This window comes from Eutrigla gurnardus, assembly GCF_963514095.1.
Source record: "Eutrigla gurnardus genome assembly, chromosome: 14".
Taxonomy (NCBI): domain Eukaryota; kingdom Metazoa; phylum Chordata; class Actinopteri; order Perciformes; family Triglidae; genus Eutrigla; species Eutrigla gurnardus.
The window spans coordinates 18604240-18623393 of NC_139937.1; the positions used below are offsets into that span (position 1 = coordinate 18604240).

At 42.2% G+C, this 19154-nt stretch overlaps 2 protein-coding genes across 3 annotated transcripts; both read left to right on the forward strand.

Annotated features, from left to right (window-relative positions):
• The first annotated feature begins 479 nt into the window (after window positions 1–479).
• LOC311023882 (retinol dehydrogenase 13) lies at window positions 480–5235 on the forward strand. The gene is made up of 7 exons (XM_084025993.1): window positions 480–680; window positions 1923–2057; window positions 2186–2377; window positions 2500–2661; window positions 3034–3153; window positions 3811–4015; window positions 4282–5235. The coding sequence occupies exons 1-7, from the start codon at window positions 539–541 to the stop codon at window positions 4385–4387; spliced, it is 1062 nt and encodes a 353-aa protein (XP_083882119.1). The 5' UTR covers window positions 480–538; the 3' UTR covers window positions 4388–5235.
• A 1139-nt stretch (window positions 5236–6374) lies between these two features.
• Window positions 6375–17458, forward strand: plekho1b (pleckstrin homology domain containing, family O member 1b). Of its 2 annotated transcripts, XR_014598246.1 has the most exons (7): window positions 6375–6704; window positions 7977–8123; window positions 11205–11345; window positions 11529–11633; window positions 12905–13003; window positions 13792–16800; window positions 16832–17458. XR_014598246.1 is itself a non-coding variant. In XM_084025988.1 (6 exons), exons 1-6 carry the CDS (start codon window positions 6678–6680, stop codon window positions 14467–14469), a joined length of 1197 nt encoding a protein of 398 aa, XP_083882114.1. In that variant the 5' UTR covers window positions 6375–6677; the 3' UTR covers window positions 14470–17458. The 2 variants fall into 2 exon arrangements, 1 of the variants encoding a protein (XP_083882114.1); XM_084025988.1 differs by having other exon boundaries at window positions 13792–17458.
• Window positions 17459–19154: the final 1696 nt, after the last annotated feature.

Here is a 19154-nt window from a genome sequence, read left to right on the forward strand (position 1 = left end):
TTACTTGAGTAAATGTACTAGCCTCTTGAAGGTAATTAGGAGCCAACCAATGGATAAAAACAAACATATTATTACTACTATTATTATTATTATTAGTAGTGGTGGTGGTAGTAGTAGTGGTAGTGGTGGTAGTAGTAGTAGGAGTAATAGTATTGGTAGTAGTAGTCATAGTAGTATATAAGGTTATACTGAAGGGATTTCAGTGTATTGGTTCAAACCTCACATCACATGTAAACAGCAGGACTGTGACTAAATAAATGATCTGAAGAATCAAACACTAATAATAGAAAGTGTAGCAACTGTTTATTTTAAATTAACTATAATGATGCTGATATTATCTTCTCCACACAAACGTAAAGCCACATGAAGATATACTATTAAAAATGTTGAAGTAGACTTGTCCATGTGTTCTGATGCTGATCCCAGAGCAGCTCTGTGGTGGATAATCAGCTCTAATCTGAGTTAATCTGTCCCCTCCCCCCTCCTCTGTGTCCCGGCTGGGAACCAGCCTCTCTTCAGTCTGTCCTGACCTGCAGGGATGAGAGGTGCAGCTCCGGGAGGATTCCGGGTGTTGCCGTGGCCTGGCGGCGGCGGCGGCGGCTCAGACCCAGAGCCGGTGGAAGAGGGCTATGGGGGCCTGCTGTTGAGGTGTGGAGCTCTGCTGGGACTGACCGCGATTTGTAAGATTTATCTTCTGATTCACGATCAATAACTTGTTACAGTTCAACTTCAACACGTTTGTAGTCAGATTCATGTAAATTATTGATTTATTACGTTATCTTATTTACTTTTATATAAAAAATAAAACTTTTGATTCAGAATAAAACAGACTGTCTCAGTCGCGGCAGGAAGTGGAGACATTACTGGGCTTTCTTGGTGAGAGCTGTGGTGTTGGTGGATCAGGTCAGGCTGTCATTGATGTGCACTCCCAGGAACCCACTGCTAACCTGCTCCACCGTTGCAGGGCAAACCTGAGCCAGCCCCAACTATAAGCGTTGTCAAAGAGGAATGTTTTTTAAGCCTCCTGTTAAATGTGGAAAGGGTGTCTGCCTCCCGAAACCAAAGCCGGAAGATGGTTCACAGAAGAGGAGCTTGATGGCTGAACGCTCTGGCACCCCGCTCTACTTTTGGAGACTTTAGGAACGTCAAGTGACCCTTTATTCTGAGAGTGCAGTGCTCTGGCAGGACAGTAGGGTTTAGTGAGCTCTTTAAGATGTGATGGTGCCTGACCATTAAGAGCTTTGTAGGTGAGAAGAAGGATTTTAAATTCTATTCTGGATTTTACAAAGAGCCAGTGAGAAGCCAATACAGGAGAAATGTGATCCCTTTTTATAGTTTTAGTCAGAACACGTGGAGAATTCTGGACCAGCTGGAGAGATTTAAGGGATTTGTTGGAACAGCCTGATAATAAGGAATTGCAATAATCCAGCCTTGAGGTAAAATGCATGGACTAGTTTTTCCTGCATCTTTATGAGGCAGCATGGCCCTGATTTGAGCAATGTTAAACATTGTTACATGCATAACATCTTACAGTTACAACCAACTCTTCCATGTTGTGCAGAGGCAGGTTATTGGCCGGCAGTTGGAAGGACTCGCTCCCTTCTGGGTGTCCTTCATGATCAGGACGTCCGGCCTTGGGTTGACCACTCTGGGTGGGTCCCATCCATCAGCAGCTGGTTCATTTGTACTGCCAGACATTCACATTTAAGAAATGTTAATAAATCTGTGAGTAGATTTGCACATGAATCACTTCCGTACTAGAAACCTCTTCCGGATTCATCAACGCCATGTAAAACTCTGATTTGATGATAGTGTGATTGTTATATTCATATTTTAATATATGATGGTTTGTGTTGATTCATGATGTGTGTGTGATGGTAATGGTGTGTGATGGTGTGTAACGTTGTGTGATGGTCCTGCAGGTGTGGCGGTGCTGAGAAGGTGGATTGCAGGTGGAGTGTGTCGCTGTTCGGTACGTCTGGATGGAAAGACTGTTCTGATCACCGGCGCAAACACCGGTATCGGCAAGGAGACCAGCAGAGACCTGGCACGCAGAGGTGAGACTGTTTTGCCAACGTCAGGTAAAGGTGGGCGGGTATGTATTGGCTACGTTGCCAGGTGGTGACGGGTGTGTTTAATTCATACTCGGGGTCCAAATGTAATCTGTGTGTTTGGTTTGTTGCAGGGGCCCGGGTGGTGATGGCGTGCAGGGATCTTACCCGGGCAGAGGGGGCAGCAGAGGAAATCCGTCAGTCAACAGGAAACGGTAACGTAGTGATCAGACACCTGGATCTCGCCTCCGTTTACTCCGTCAGACAGTTTGCTAAAGACTTCCTGGACAGTGAAGACAGACTGGACATCCTCATCAACAACGCAGGTGAGCTCACCTGCCTGTCTCTCTGTCTACCTGCCTGTCTCTCCACCGGTCTCCCTCTCTAATTGTCTCTCTCTACCAGTCTGTCTGCTCGACTGTCCGCCTCCCCACCTGTCTGTCTGCAGGTGTGATGATGTGTCCGAGATGGCTGACGGAGGACGGTTTTGAGACGCAGCTTGCCGTCAATCATCTGAGTCACTTCCTGCTGACCAATCTACTGCTGCCAAAGCTGAAGACCTCCACCCCTAGCCGCGTGGTCACTGTGTCGTCCATTGCCCACCGAGGGGGTATGACCTTTAACCCCCTGACCTCTAATCTTTAAAGCTTCTGCTCAGAACAGGCTGTTTCTGTGTCTGTAAATAATAATGAGCTGTCTGACCACGCCCCTCCCTGGAAGAGGATGTGGCTGGTTGGTGGAGATGTGGAGCAAACACTTAGCTGAGGGAGTGTCTCCCTCCTGGGGGAGGTGTTATCTCCACACATGACCTCACATAGGGAGAATCTCCGATTGGCCTGTATGTAGGAGAGGATGGACTTTTTTCGCAGACGGGGGACACATATTACTGTTAGAACACCATCGTAAAGTGAATTTTGCATATAATTGGCCCTAAAATGTTTGTCTGTGATGTTTGTGGTTCAGTCTTGTATTGTTTCTTCAGGTTGCATCGACTTTGATGACTTGTTCTTCAGCAGAAAGACGTACAGTTCTCTGGAAAGCTACAGACAGAGCAAACTGGCCAACGTCCTGTTCTCCAGAGAACTCGCTCGACGACTCCAAGGTCCCCACAAATTCTAAACACCAGACACACTCAGGGGTCCCCACAAACACTAGACACACTCAGGGGTCCCCACAAACACCAGACACACTCAGGGGTCCCCACAAACACCAGACACACTCAGGGGTCCCCACAAACACTAGACACACTCAGGGGTCCCCACAAACACCAGACACACTCAGGGGTCCCCACAAACACCAGACACACTCAGGGGTCCCCACAAACACACACTCAGGAGGTCCCCACAAACACACTCAGGGGTCCCCACAAACACCAGACACACTCAGGGGTCCCCACAAACACACTCAGGGGTCCCCTCAAACACTAGACACACTCAGGGGTCCCCACAAACACACTCAGGGGTCCCCACAAACACTAGACACACTCAGGGGTCCCCACAAACACACTCAGGGGTCCCCACAAACACTAGACATTAGACTCAGATATCCCCACAAACACTAAACCCCAGAGGGCACTATAAACACTAAACACCAGAAACACTCAGAGGTCTTTACAAACACTAAACCCCAGAGGGCACTATAAACACTAAATACCAGAAACACTCAAAGCTCACTACAAACACCAGAAAACAATAATAATGGACTATGGAGTAGCCTGTTGTTTCTACCCCCTGATACTGACCTCTGTGTGTCTCTTCAGGCTCTGGCGTGTCATCGTTCTGTCTCCACCCTGGAGTTATCCGGACTGAACTGGGTCGTCATGTTCAGGGCTGGTTCCCCCTGCTGGGGGCGCTGCTGACCCTCCCCTCCCTTCTACTCATGAAGACTCCCACTCAGGGCAGTCAGACCACCCTGTACTGTGCCGTGACGCCGGGTTTGGAGGACCGATCTGGCCGATACTTCAGGTGGGGGGTTGTGGATGTTTCAGACACTTGTCAACTCTTCTTTTTATCAAAAGTTAGATAGAGTAATGCAGTAAGTCTGGCAACGTAGCGAGTACTTAAAGGGTTAAATGCTGAACATGCTAGTAATCTAGGAACATGCTAGCACTAGTCAGTCACAGTTCTCTGAGTTTCTTTTTGTTGTAGAGTCGGGTCAGGCTTCATGGGATTCATGTAAATCAACGTTCTCATAAGCCACAAAACCAAAATCTTTTTTCGTTTGTTTGCAGTGACTGTGCAGAGACGGAAGCCGCTCCGGAGGGGCAGGACGACGTTGTGGCGAGGAAGCTGTGGGAGGAGAGTGCCCGATTGGTCGGATTAAAGGACACATGCTGACCTCTGACTGCGATGAATAAACTGGAAGTGAATCTGTAGTGCCCGGTTCAGGTGGAGGACTCACAGATGACAGGAGCCAATCAGAGGCATCCCTGAGGTCAGGGTGGGGGAAATAATATGATGAATATTAATCAATCATTTGACCGAGTGCATCAAAAATATCTGATATGCCAACATAATTTAGAGAATATAGGTCTTCTAATATTCATAAAAACAACCAACTAAAATATATTTAAATAGCTGTGATATCATGAAGAGTATTGAGGTGAATTGGAGTGTTTGAGAGCACAGTGGAGTGTTTGACAACTGTGCCTGATTGGTGATGTCACAGGTGATGTTAAAGGTTAAATAAAAGATCAACTGAATGTTTTTTTTTTGGTTTAGATTCAGAGTAGTGATCAAACCTCAACATGTTTCCCTAATCCCTAATTCCCTTTTAATGTATCTTATCTTGTCTTCCCTTCATATTTCCTTTATGTTTCATTAATATTTCTTTCAGTTTTCTTCGATTTTTCTGTAATGTTCCCTTCTGTTTCCTTTACGTTCCCATCATGCTTCCTTACTGTTTTCAGTTACCCTCAACCCCCGTCATCTTTTCTTTTTGTTTTCTTAAGGTTCCCTGAGGATCTGTGTTTGGTGTATTAAGGCTAACTGACATTACATCAGTTTGATGTTTTGTATATTCAGGAAATCACTAACATCTCTATTTAACAACAGTGTGTTTGTAAAGTTAGATCAAGCAAATCAAAGCCAAGTTGAATTGTTGGTTTTATGAAAGAAAATCTAACATTTAAAGTTTCACTGTAAGATGATGTTGACAGGAGATAACATGATTGCATTTTCCTGAATAAAAGTGTTGATTATGTTTCATATATAGTGTCTTATTCCCAGTAACCAGTAATATTTATATAAAGAAGTTGTAGAAAGGTTGCAGCAGAGTGACGTTGAACTGAAGACAACGTTTTAAATTTACAGCTATTCCGACTTCACATCTGAGATCAGAGGGCTAATGCACAAAACCTTAACAGCGGAATAACCCTTCAGCCAGTATATATCCTCAATTCAAGCAGCTTCCAAATGTAAACGAAGGCAAACATAGTTAAACATTTTGATTCGTTTTTCTTCCCCAAATTTACGGCTCCTTCTATGGATGATGGCGTCCCTAGAATTTGCCTATTCAGCCTACACCAATGGCCAGCGCTGTATTCAAGCCATAATTGCAGTGTAAGTTTCTACTTTTTTATCTGATGTTGAGTTTACTTTCACCAGATTTCTTTATGTGCTTATTGAGGTGTCGATGAAATTAAGAAATAACTGAAGCTTAAACAGTTTCAGTTTACCGAGTTGGCCTGGGGGACTCCACAGCTGTTCATGTTGTTGTTTTTGTGCGTGTTGTCCCTTTAATGCAGTTAGATAATCTGCAGATCGGCCTCCTCCTCTCAGTCTGACCCAGATTGATGGTCTGAGCTCTAAGTGAAACCGACTCCAGATCAGATCAGCCTGTAAACATCTGCCAACATCCAGACAACTGTCAACCAGATTACACTGATCCAGATGTGAGCAGGGGATCACAGACCAGATCCAGACTGGCCCACAATGAAAGCCTCATTGTTTGAGAATTATTTTATTGTTGACTTTTGTGTATTTTACGATCTTAAATTGTAAATATTGTTCTATGTGCTTTGTGATGTGTGTGTGTGTGTGTGTATGTATATATATATATATATATATATATATATATATATATATATATATATATATATATATATATATATATATATATATATATATATATATATATAAATAAACACATCCACACGCACAAAAGGATTAACAGATAATCCTCCTGTACTTTTACTTGGAGTAAAGTGAAGTGAATGCAGGATTTGTACTTTACTTACTGTAGTACTTTTGTGACCTGCCCTCTGTCTGGTCGATCTATGCCGGTAGGGGGCGCTGTGTGGCTGCCGAGGAGCCGCTGAGCCAGCAGGGTGTCCGCAGGAGTAACCGGACACCGACTCACAGAGAGGCTCCTGGCCGGTCAGCAGCACAGAGCAGCGGGGCGACGAGCAGAGTCACACCGAGGATCAACAGCTGAGGAGCGACGGAGCTGAGGCGGAGCCTCCGGTCCTCACTGCGGGACTTTAACGGTTTCTTACCCGCTTTCCGCTTCTTCTGCCGCCGGTCTGCAGCTCTTTGTGGGGACATAACGGAGTTACCGTGAAAGTGGGTGATTGTGAAGTACCGACATCAACGATAGTCGGCCACCGGCAGCCTGACAGCTGCCAACATGAAGAAGAACAACTCCGGGAAACGGGTGAGTGTTATCGGAACCGACACCGGCGGCTCGTGACGGTTCGCTTTGTTACGGAACCGTTTTTAAATCGGAGCTCGAGGAACAAAAGCCTCAAGGATTAGTTTTAAGCATTTATTTTGAAGGCAACAACGACCGTTAGCTACTTTGAGACTGGACTTCCGGTTTTCAGAATAACAGCGCTATTGTTTCAAATATGAAAAAAAAAAAAGATAATAAAAAAAGTAAAACGGGTAAAACACGTCGTGTTTCAGATCTCGAGTGAAACGTTAATAGTTCTGAGAGCTAAAGAGCGGTTGTTGGTGTGTCGTTAATCTGTTGAGCAGCTCCGGTTTCATCCGTTAACAAGAGAATAACTAACTGGACACCTTAAAACGGAATTAAATAACACATATACCCACCAACACTGCCTGCTCAAACTCTCATTAATACAATACAATCAATACAACACGGGCAATGTGTTTATCTGAACAGCTTTGACCTCCAAACGCGGTTTTATATCAAATAAAATGAGACGAGAAGTGAAATTTAAGCAGGGAAACATAAGATAACCCTTTAGGCTATTAGTCCCAGGGCGGGGACATTTACAGGACAATAGAAAAAATTAGCAATTTAAAATGGAATTAAATCAACTACATCAAACAACTAAGATAGTATATTCTTGTTTGTTGACTAATTCCATACAGATTTCTACATACATTTACATGCAATCATGTACAGACAAGAAGGTAAAAAGTACAAAGTACATAGATAGTTGTATTAGATTTGGTTGAGGTTGTCGGAGATGCTGCGACTGAATTTGAATAAAGAAAAGAAGAGAGTGAATGAGGAGCTGCAGCCTTCTCTTCTCCATTTCAACCCACTTTACATCTTCAGCACAAACTACTTTACATCTTAAATCGCATCATATTCAGCCTGCAGGCAGAAATCAGTTTAAAGCAACACTGAAACAAACCTGCAGAGAAAATATTACATTTCTATTTCTAATTGCACCTTTATAGACTTTCCAGAGGGCATGAGCACACCATTTGACAAAAATGTATTAACAGCACATATTTAGACAATGAGCCAATACATTTTAATTAACTGAGCAGCAGCACAGATGTCAAACTTAGTTTCTCTTCAGTAATAAAATTCAGCTTTTTTTTTAGGGGAATTTGTAAACTGAAGTGAGAAGAAGAAGCTTCTCACACGGATGAAGCCGCGTGATTAGAGTATTAAATACTTCACCTGCTCTGACGACGCCCCTCTGACAGTTTCCTGTTTCCTGTTCAGAGTGCGCAGGAATCAGCGCCGCAGCACGCTCCGCCCGATAAGGTCGGCTGGATCCGGAAGTTCTGTGGGAAAGGGATCTTCAGGGAGATCTGGAAGAACCGCTTTGTGGTTCTGAGGGGAGATCAGCTGTTCATCTGTGAGAAAGAGGTGAGTCAGGGCCAACACGTGAATGCCACTCATTGATTATTGATTTATTATTTTAACTGATAAGCAGAGACAGATTTCTGACTCCTGTCGCCTTGTTACGATGTTTAATTATCACCTCGGTAACAAGGTGTCGGAGGTGATGAGAGACGTTGTCTTGGAGACGGCTGGCAGAGACACCACCTATCTATAGGTGTGGTCTTTCTCGTTATACTCGTTAACCGTATGTGCCAGCTTTTATAATTACTATAAGTTTGACTGAAGTTTGACATAATCAATGAAACACATATGGTTAGTTGCAATCCTTCCTCCGTAATACAACAGAGTACGTGGGAGTACTGTTAACATTTGTTGTGTGCTTCAGGTTCTGTTGTGGTTTTGGTTCTGACTGGAAACAGAAAGTTTGTCCTCCACTTTCTACAGCGCCGTTCTGCAGGTGTCGAGTTTCAGTCCGAGCTGCAGACACACGGAGAGCTCTGGTTTCGCTGCAGCATCGTGCATAGGGCAGAACATCCTCAGAGAACGTTTAGCTGCTGCAGAATGTTCTGTCAGAACCCTTATCTTCTGCAGAGCACTCTGTTAGAACCTTTATCTGCTGAAGAACACTGTTAGAACTTCCAGTCAGAACCTTCATCTGCTGCTGAACGCCCTGTCGGAACCCTTTTCTGCTGCAGAACACTCTGTTAGAACCTTTATCTGCTGCAGAGCACTGTTAGAACTTCCAGTCAGAACCTTCATCTGCTGCTGAACGCCCTGTCGGAACCCTTTTCTGCTGCAGAACACTCTGTTGGAACCTTTATCTGCTGCAGAACGCCCTGTCGGAACCCTTTTCTGCTGCAGAACACTCTGTTCAGAACCTTTATCTGCTACAATTCGTAGTGTTAGAACCTTGGTCCGCTGCAATACGACCTGTTAGAACCTTTATCTGCTGCAGAACACTCTGTTCAGAACCTTTATCTGCTACAATTCGTAGTGTTAGAACCTTGGTCCGCTGCAATATGACCTGTTAGAAACTTTATCTGCTGCAATATATCCTGTTAGCATCTTAATGTGCTGCAATGTGTCCTGTTAGAACCTTTATGTGCTACAGAATGCCTTGTTAGAATCTTTATCTGATGCAAAACTTTATTTAGAACCTTTATGTGCTGCAGAACTCCCCTTAAGAACCTTTATCTGCTCGGGCCCTCGCAGTGAATGAATTCCCCCTGCGGTGATTCAGGTCTATGCGGTGTTATTGCACCAATCCTTTCTTATTTATTTATTTTTTATATATAAATATATATGACAGATTTGATCCACATCCACCTCTGATTTTAAAGTCATCAGTTGCATCGATTCTGTCTTCAGGGCATTTTATCTCAGAGCTTCACATCAGCTGCAGTAAAAACAAAGTTTTGTGGAAGTTCAGTGGTTCCTGTCCTGACATCAGCTGTCACATGATCAGTCACAGTGTCCGGTGACACATTGAAGTTTCATGGAAACTGTCTCACAACCATATTAGGTCATCTGTATGTGTCGACCAGGTTCAGACTCGCCTGCTTCTGTGGTTCACGAGAAGCTGTCATTACCTCCACTTCTTGTCTCACCAGGAATAGAAACACACACACTTCCTCAGAGGGTTGACAGTTTCTCTTCAGCAGCTGTTTATATTCTGTTTATTGTTCAGTTTCAATCAGCTGTTCAATAAAGAAATGAATTATTTAAAGTAGATGAGGGACTAATTGATGGAGCTCTTCTATTTCTTTATTATTATTAATATGCACAGAAGTTTCTAAACTGTCAAACTTGGATGACAAATAGAAAGTGTGAGAGTGTGTTTACAGATCACATTCATCATGTGAGATGATTATTATTATAACAGGAAACTTCAGTTTAATTGTTGCTCTGTGTCCAAAAATATTTTCATACTTTCAGTTCTGTTTTTGGTTTCATTGCGTTTTCAGTCTGTTTTCGTCTCATTTTCATCCTGTACTCCGGCCTGCTTTCAGACCTGTTTTCACTGAGTTTTCAGCTTTTTTCCCACTTAGTTTTCAGTCTTCAAGTCTGGCTTTCAGGTCTGTTTCTGGTCATTTTTCAGACTGGTTTTCAGCCCATTTAAAATGTGATCTTCAGACTGTTCTCAATGAGTTTTCAGACTTTTTTATCAGTAGCTTTGCCTATTTCCAGTCTAATTTCAGCCTGTTTCCAGTCTAATTTCAGCCTGTTTTCAGTCTATTTTCAACCTGTTTTCAGTCTATTTTTGACCAGGTTTCATCCCATCTTTCCAGTCTGTCTTTAGATTGTTCTCAGTCAGTATTCAGTTAGTTTTCAGTTAGTTTTCAGGGTGCACTCACACTCGACAATCCGTACCATGCCCAGGCTCAATTTAGCACTAAAGTCCGGTACTTTTATCCTGTTTTATGTCTGTTTTCCGTCAGTTTTCAGTGATTATTCAGACTATTTTCTACCCATTACAGACCGTTTTCAGACTGTTTTACTGACTTTTCATTTAGTCCACAAGTTTCATTTTGTGTTCAGTTTTTTCTGACTGTTTTTTAGACATGTGTCATGTGATGATGTCAATTAGCTGCAGTGACACGTCACATTGACTCAGAAATATTATTGACATGCAGAACAATGAGAACAATCAGAGCGTCAGAGTTTTATTCTCTGAGACAGGTAGGTGTGTGTGTGTGTGTGTGTGTGTGTGTGTGTGTGTGTGTGTGTGTGCGTGGGCTCTCTCCCAGGAAGTCTCAGTTCAAAGCTACTTAATAATGGATGCTGTTTCCATAGAGATTGATAAGCTGAAGGTTACCTGCAGAAACCACAGAGGTGCTGCAGGAAGCATGCCAACACCTGCTGTGTGTATGTGTGTGTGTGTGTGTGTGTGTGTGTCTGTCTGTGTGTCTGTGTTGTGTAGAAGACTACAACACCATACAAATGGGATAAGAAGCCTGTAGACTACAGACAGTAGAAGAAGACTTGTTTACAGACAAAAAAAGTAGTAGAAGAATAATTATCATCACATCCAAGAATATTGCCCCCACATTGACTGAATGTGCGTTAGCTTAGCATTTACCTGTGCTACCCGTGTGTCCGCTGCAGGTGAAAGAGCTAGGGCGGGCTGACGAGGTGCTGGACTTGTCGGACTACGAGCGCTGTGATGAGATAAGGAAGAACAAGAGTCGCAGCAAAAAGAATCACAGCAAGTTCAGACTGCAGCGCTGCAGCACACCAGGGAACACGGTACACTCGTCTGTCTGAACACCCGTCTGTCTGTACACCCGTCTGTCTGAGCACACCCGTCTGTCATGTTTGAATTCAGTAGGGAGCAGCAGTAATTATCAGAGAAAGGATAATAGGATTATGATTATTCATAGAATAATTCAAAAGACACCTTTTCTCAAAAGGTGTTTTTCTGTTTTGTAGGTCCCTAACCTGGTCTTCCTGGCTGTCAGTCCAGAGGACAAAGAGTCCTGGATCAACGTCCTGAATGCTGCCATCACACGAGCCAAAAACAGAATCCTGGATGAGGTACGGATATAAACAGAGTCCATGTCACATACACATCTGGTGTTATTCTGTAAATGTGTTTTAATTAATTAATTATAGTTAGCAGCTTTCATTCTGGGGACAAGGTGCTTTGCCATAAAGTGAAGAAACAAGAGAATAAATACAAACAGGCAAATAAGACAAATAGTTAATACTTCTTGGTTTGAGTTCCTATCAAGGTATTGATTAAACTGCTAAAAAGACAGTCACTGTTTCACAAATTCCATCACAGCACACATCACAGAAAGACTGATTAAAACAGGAAGTCAAAAACACCGGATCCTGACAAGCCCAGTCATTCATTTGAGAAAGTCACTGTCATCAACAAGACGGTTGGGAAAACCTCCAGCGTTCCGGGTTACTGTGAGAGTCTGTCTTGGCTAAGTATTATAGGATGAAACAAGATGGGTCTTTGCTGCATGAATACATAAAGTGTGCCTTTTTGTCCATATAGAAGCTCTATGGGATTGCATGTTACTTTAAGAAGGAAGTTCACATAGATAATCATTGACTTCCTGATGGTCGACACAGTGTTTTTGTATTATTATATTGGAGATGAACGTACTGTACGACTGTCCTGTTTATATCCTCTGTGATAGGAAGTGTGTCTGCTCATGCAGCAGCTGGTCAACTTTCAAATCAACAACCTTCACCTTTTCCACCAGTCAATACTTTGATCAATACTCTGATCAATACGCGTTCTGTCTCTCACACACACACAGGCTGACCGGCAACCTCTGATGAACCACATTCATGTCACGTTGTTGTTCTGGTGTTTTCCATTCAGTTATGGGTTCATAACATCATCCAGAGGTGCTCAGTGCTGTATTCACACGATCCAGCTAACAGGAAGTTTATCACATCTGGATGAGCCCAAAATATACTAGTTAGGTGTGAATTAATAACAATAACCAGATCAAAATGATGCTGAAATAACTATAATAGTAATGAAAAGTCTGAAGGCATGCTTTGCAAAGTAAGCAACTTTTTAAATGCTTGTTTTCTGAATGGAGTCTGAATTGTTGGTTGCTAGGCTATATCATATAGGCTATATAACACTCCAAATAAGGTCATCTAGACATTAACATCACATTTCTAGTCCCGTTACACCGAGGAGAAGACAGACAACTGATAAACAGCACTACAGCTGAGAAGAAATGTGTGTCTGGGATTTTAGGATGAACTGTAGATTTTTAAAATTAAATAAAAGTGAAACTAGGTTTTAGCTGAAGGACTATTTGTCTTGTTTTCAGGTGACAGTTGAAGACTCTCAGCTCTCTCATATGACTCGAGATCGAGTGAGGATTCCTCACAACCGACGGCTGCCGACCAGAGGTCACCTGCTGGCTGTGGTCAGTCTGATCCTCTCCCCGTCACCTCCTATCCTTTCATCAGCACCTCCTCACTCTCCTCCAACACAGGCCCTTTCAGCACAAAGCGTCCCTTATTGCCTTGGCCATATTTGAAAATGCATTTCACTGAAACAAGAATAAAATAGACTATAACTTTTATCTTTCTCAGCAGAAAAGAAATAAATAATAGTAATGATTAATCAATTAATAAGAATAAAGGAGGTGTGTTCTTGAGATGAGGTCATAATTCATCCACTTACTGGCTTGTTCTGGAGTTTTGCCATCAGCATACATTAAATGTTAAAAAGGAACAGGGACTTCCTCTTTATAGAATGGGGAACTGGCCAACAGCATATTTTTAGGAGGAACAGAACAAACATAAATGATTGATGACGCATCAGCGCATCATTGGAGATATAAAAAGATGAGAGCAGCTCAGTGACCGGTGAGTGTCCGGTGTCTGTTTTGTTGCTACAATTGAAAATGTAATGGATCGTCAGAACAACTCTTAATCACTTGTCCTGCAGCTCTCGACTGTATCACACATCCTGGTCCGTTTAAGAGTTGCTCCGTATTTTGGGAAATACTTAAACTCTCTAAAACAAACTGAATTTGATGATAAAGACCATGTGATACAATCAAAAGCTCCAGAACAAGTGAGGCAAGTGGATTCTGAGATTTTTTCAGATAGCAAAACCTGAAGAAATGACTAGATGTTAGTGAGAGAGTGTAATTCTAGATACCTGGAGATACCGGTTGGACTTACCTGCCTCCTCTCTGTCCGTTAGGCCTCCACCTCCTCCTCAGATGGGATGCTGACTCTGGACCTGATCCAGGAGGAGGACGCTTCGTCTCCTCAGGGAGCCGACGGCTGCCAAAGATCTTTGGCCCACCTCAGCCCGGACTGTCCCAGGTCCAAAACTGATGGTGCTCTCTCTGCCAGGACCGCAGAGACCTCTGGGAAATCCCAGAGCCTCCCCCGTGAGGTTGCAGTGGTGTGGGAGCATACGGGTCAAACCCCTCAGCCTGGAAAACGCCTGACGAATGCGGAGAAGAACCGCTGCGCCTCCATGGACGAGATCCTGACACACTCAGAGAATAAAGTTGTTAAGAGCACGACGGTGGCAGCAACTCGCTCCCCGGCCTCAACGCCGATAGGAACCACCGCACCCATCAGCCACCTGCAGGAGCTGATCAGCCAGAAACTGGAGAAGACAGAGCGGCTGCTGATAGAGGTGCGAGGGGAGGATCAGGGGGAGGCAAGGGATCGGGAGAAGATGAAGGGGAAGGAGTTTATTGAAACCGAGAGACTCCTGAAGGAGGCGGCGGCGACCTGGAGCCAGGCTCAGGAAGTGCTGGAGGAGGTGAAGGAGCTGAGGGCATTGTACCGACAACTGGACTCCTCCTCCCCGCTCCCCCCCTCCCACAGCACCAGAATAAACCCAGACCGCAAGAGCCTGATGTGAGCCGCACACTGACTCTTTATGGTACGAACCAGTTCAGACCCGTCCAATCCAGGTAAAGCCATGAAGCTGAATGCTGCTTCTGTTTGTTGGACTTCAGATGAAGCTGCTGAGAACTGGGTCAACCACTTTTAAATGATATGGAAAATTTCAGGTTTTGATTTTCAGCTGTCGGGAGGGACCAGGACCGTCGGATCCAGCTCTGTGCAGGGGTGTATCACGATGCGTCACTGTAGCAAAATTTCACGTCATGTCCTTTGGAAGTATCCTTAAAATACTTATCCAGACTTTTAAAAATCCCTTTAAGTCTGTTTTAGTTGCACAAACACTTTTAACTTAACTTTAACGTCAAACTTATCCGATGTCTCTCCTCTAAGTGAAGGAAAATGTGCCAAGACGAGAGTTCACAGACACGGCAAGTCATTTCTTTGGGTCTTTTTTTATTTTCGTTGAATATGCATGTAACAACATGGTGGAGATGTGTAGTTACGTCTAGACAAATCAAACTAGATGAAGTTTTATGCTGCTGGAAGATGAAACAGCTGATGGTACCGATGCAGGGTAAATGTTGTATGGAGGAGGATTTCTTGAATGTTATGGAGGTCTGTGACGATTTGGAGGATTCTGAATGAGTCAAGTCAAATGTATTGCTGGTATTACATGTCTAAAGGCCTTTGCACACCGACTTTTTTTTTTTTTTTTCATAAAATTTGTTTCGCACAGAAACCTTGCACGCCGAGTTCAACGCGTTTTTTGTACAAATATTCGTTGCAAAAATTCACAAAACCAAAATAAACATCCAGCATTCCTTTCACTTCTTTAAAGAAGAAAAAGAAGGGAGCCGCGTAACTGTCCTGATCGGTTCCAGGTGGACTTCAGGATGATGGTGGTCCGGTTTGCTACACTGAAACCGCACATCAAAAAAGAAGACCACCAACCTCCGTGATCCAATTGACTCTGAACAGCGGCTGGCAGTTTGTCAATCTGTCTGTTGCGAAAACTAGTTTTGGAGTTGCTGTGCAAACGTGATTGCCACAACGTGAGTTCGTATTTATCTTTTAAAGTGCGACTCTTTCAGATGAAAAAAAAATAAGACTCAGTGTCCAAAGGCCTCTACCAACTACTTCGTATGAAGCAGACAGACTTCAAATCCACTTCCATTTGGACTCAATGTCTTTCAGGTTGGTTTTGCTGGTTTGGGCTTTGGTCAGATTCATCCAGGTAGAAAAGTCACAGTTTTGGACTTTTTAAGTTCTCCACACAAGAACAAAAGGATACTATGCACGCTGTAAGAAAAACCAACAGCAGCCTCCATCCTCTAATCCGTCTGGAGTTTTCCCTGGGCTCTTCTTCTTCTTCTTCTTTCTGAATGCGTAGATTCTCCGAGACTCCAGTCTCGGCTAGAAACATTTAAATTCAAGCCCACAATCCTTAAAACACCTGAGAGATACACGAGTAGACCCAACAAGACCAGATCACAGAATCTTTGATTGTTTGTCTCTACAGATCAGGACCAGCTGCACTCTGAATGCACAGCTAACATGCTAACAAAGCTAGCAACTACAGAGAAACAAAATCTTAAAAAAAGTAAATCTGAATCTACGATTGGGTTGTTTTATCAAATTTGAATGAAAACTATTAAAAGAAAAATAAACACTGGCTAACTAACATGATGTGCAACATCGAGGGGAAGTTATGCTAACGTTAGCTAGCAAGCACATTTTAGCCGACTTGTGAACAAATTTCTAGTTGGTGGCGAAAAACTTTTCTAACTATAATTTCTACCGTCTAATTATTAATTTCCTATTAAACACATTGATAGTTATTTAGCTAGCTAGCTAACAAACACCAGAGGTCAGGGGTCAAAAGAAGTCAGCTCCAATAGTCTAATCATTTGCGTGAACAACATTTAAAAATGATTCATCTCTATAGGCTCTGTAGTAATATCATTCGTATGATCACAAATGAACACATACATGTCTTTTAATATAGTTTGTCGAGTATAATCGTGTATAATGCTATTCTTTATATAATTAAGCAGCAAAATGGGGGAAAATAGAAAACAGTAATTTTATTTTTTATCATTTTACTCATGTGCATCTTCCTGTGGTGAAAATGAGCATCCTGAAGTCCTGATGCTGTTGAGAAGAACAATGAAACTCGCTGTAGATCTAAAAAGAGACAAACGTTTAACTGGATACAATTAACTGGAACTGTGATTTAAGGCAGACTTTTTGTTTTACCTCCCAGTGATGTGCATCTTGCTCGGAGGCACTTTGGCAGGTCACATGACACGTTTGCACTGAGACTGAATTTAATACAATCATGGGTGAAGTCACAAAGAAAGGATTGTGGTGGCTGATAGCACCATGAAGGGCAGCCGCTATCGGAAGGTACGATTAAATAAACTCTCGTACGAATGATATAACAGCTCAAAAAAGTTGGGAAATAATTTATTTGCTATCTACTAACCTTTTTCCATACATTTTTCTCATTTATTTTCTTATGAATTTTCAAACATTAAAACATTTATTTTTCATTACACAACCGTCATCACATCCCAACAAAATAAATACGTTTCAGTGTTTTTGCGATGGTGCTCATTTGCATAGACGCACCAAATGTCTGTATGTAACCAAATTTAAATATGTGCAAATATCACAGCAGCACCGAGACGTTGTTTGCTGTAAGGTGCATTTAACCCTTCAATTGCTTTGTGAATTTATTTTTGGAGGTTTAGCGGCTGTAAAATCTGCACAATCGTATGAATTTGCCCCTCAGAGATTATTTTTTTAAACAACATTCAGACTTTTGTACCTGCAGTCCAACTCGTTTCTCTGTGTGTGTGCGTGGATGTCTGATGGAAGCAATAAAAAAAGTAAACAAATAATGTAAATCTTTATCTGGTTTCATAGATTTAACCTCAGATTCACCAACAAGAAATCAAGGAAAATTACAGGAATCCATTTTTGAGGCAAACATTTTTTTAATTATTTGAAAAAAAAAATCTGATTTCCAGGAAGACAATACACTTAACATATTTGATGAAGTCCAGGGATGAGAAACACAATGTAAACAGGAAGATTGTTTACAAGAAGGTGGTTATATTTGAACTGTGACTTAAGTTTTTTACAAATGGAAAATCAAGTTATAGGCTATAGTTTAAATTTGCATTTTCAAATTTGAATTAACATTTTCAAATTGTCTTGACCTAAATAATTAAATGCCAAACAGCTTTTCCATTTTCCGTTAAATGTCATAGAATACAAGGAAAATTAAAACTGATTTTATTATGATTCTATTGTAAGTATTTTTTTTATTTTCAAGTTTACATCATGTCATCATATAATTTGAATAAAGTCCCCTATGGGCTTCCATATTCATATACAGTTCACTAATACAGATAGAAACTGTTTATGATTGAAAGATGCTGATGAATTTAAGAAATCAAGAAATCATCCTGATTTTGTTGTTGTTGGTACAAATGATGGATTATTATTGTTAAAACTGTTCATGTCCAACATGTCTTCCTGTCTCCATTGTCTGATCTTCTCTGCTTCTGTGGCAACAAGCAGCTGCAGCCTGAACCCAGAGGGGATGATGGGAGATGTAGTCCAGCAGTAGCGATGTCAAGCTGATCAGTTCACATGCAAACAAATAAAACCTGCAAACTGAACCAGTGCCGTCAAACTGTTAAACAATCCTGCAGGTTTTTATTAGACCTCTGACACTGTGTGTGTGTGTTGTGTGTCTGCTTGTGCGAGAGATGGCGTTGCTAAGCGACTAGCTGTCCTGAACAACACCCCCAGTTCACACCTGCAGACAAAAAGACTCACTTGTTGTGTGCTAAGGGATCATGTTAGTCCATCTCTCAACACTGACTTCCTGTCTGGTCCCATAGAGGCTGAGCCCCGACCCTTCCTGTGTCCCCAATGAGACCTTCACAATAATGTACGCGAGTCAACTGAGAGACATCATTTATCATCCCATTTTAACTCTACCATTAGTTACACATAAACCACATAACTACATTATTGATGTGTACAATTATATTTTTAAGTTAACAAAACATGTGTAATTCATGGTACAATTCAAACTGTATGAAACGTTTAATTGTCTCTCACCGTCAACAACTGGAAATATTAAAACACCTGAACTGACTCAGCAGAGTGAATCAGCATTTCTCTGATTTGCTTGTCAGGTGAAGTTTCTGCTCATCCAAACAAATCAGAGCTAAATATTTAAATACTCACTCTCTCACACACACACACACACACACACACACACACACACACACACACACACACACACACACACACACACAGTTCACAAAACCTCGGGTTCTTCATGCAAAATCAAACAAATCGCAAGAAACGACACTAGAAAACAGGCGAATTAAGTCTCGACAGCCAGTTTACGCGGCACACAGATGGATACAAAGCAAACGAAGTAACCGTCTGCTAGTTTAACAGGTAACAAATGTAACACTCATCTGTAGCACCGAATGGACAATCAACGGTCTTGTTTTTTTCTTTATAGTGAAAACAAATAGCCTACGTTAATGATAAAACTGTTAAATACCTAAATAAAAACAGTTTTTTTTACCATAGACACCACATTGAAATGTATTCTATTTCGATAAATAGAATGCTGTAAAACATCAGCATAAACGCACAGGCCTGTACAGT

Coding starts and splice junctions, on each gene's coding strand:
- LOC311023882 (XM_084025993.1), top strand. CDS start 539: ATGAGAGGTGCAGCTCCGGGAGGATTCCGGGTGTTGCCGTGGCCTGGC. Junction 681..1,922: donor GCTGGGACTGACCGCGATTT/GTAAGATTTATC, acceptor ATGGTCCTGCAG/GTGTGGCGGTGCTGAGAAGG. Junction 4,016..4,281: donor CGATCTGGCCGATACTTCAG/GTGGGGGGTTGT, acceptor GTTTGTTTGCAG/TGACTGTGCAGAGACGGAAG.
- plekho1b (XM_084025988.1), top strand. CDS start 6,678: ATGAAGAAGAACAACTCCGGGAAACGG. Junction 6,705..7,976: donor AGAACAACTCCGGGAAACGG/GTGAGTGTTATC, acceptor TTTCCTGTTCAG/AGTGCGCAGGAATCAGCGCC. Junction 11,346..11,528: donor GCAGCACACCAGGGAACACG/GTACACTCGTCT, acceptor TCTGTTTTGTAG/GTCCCTAACCTGGTCTTCCT.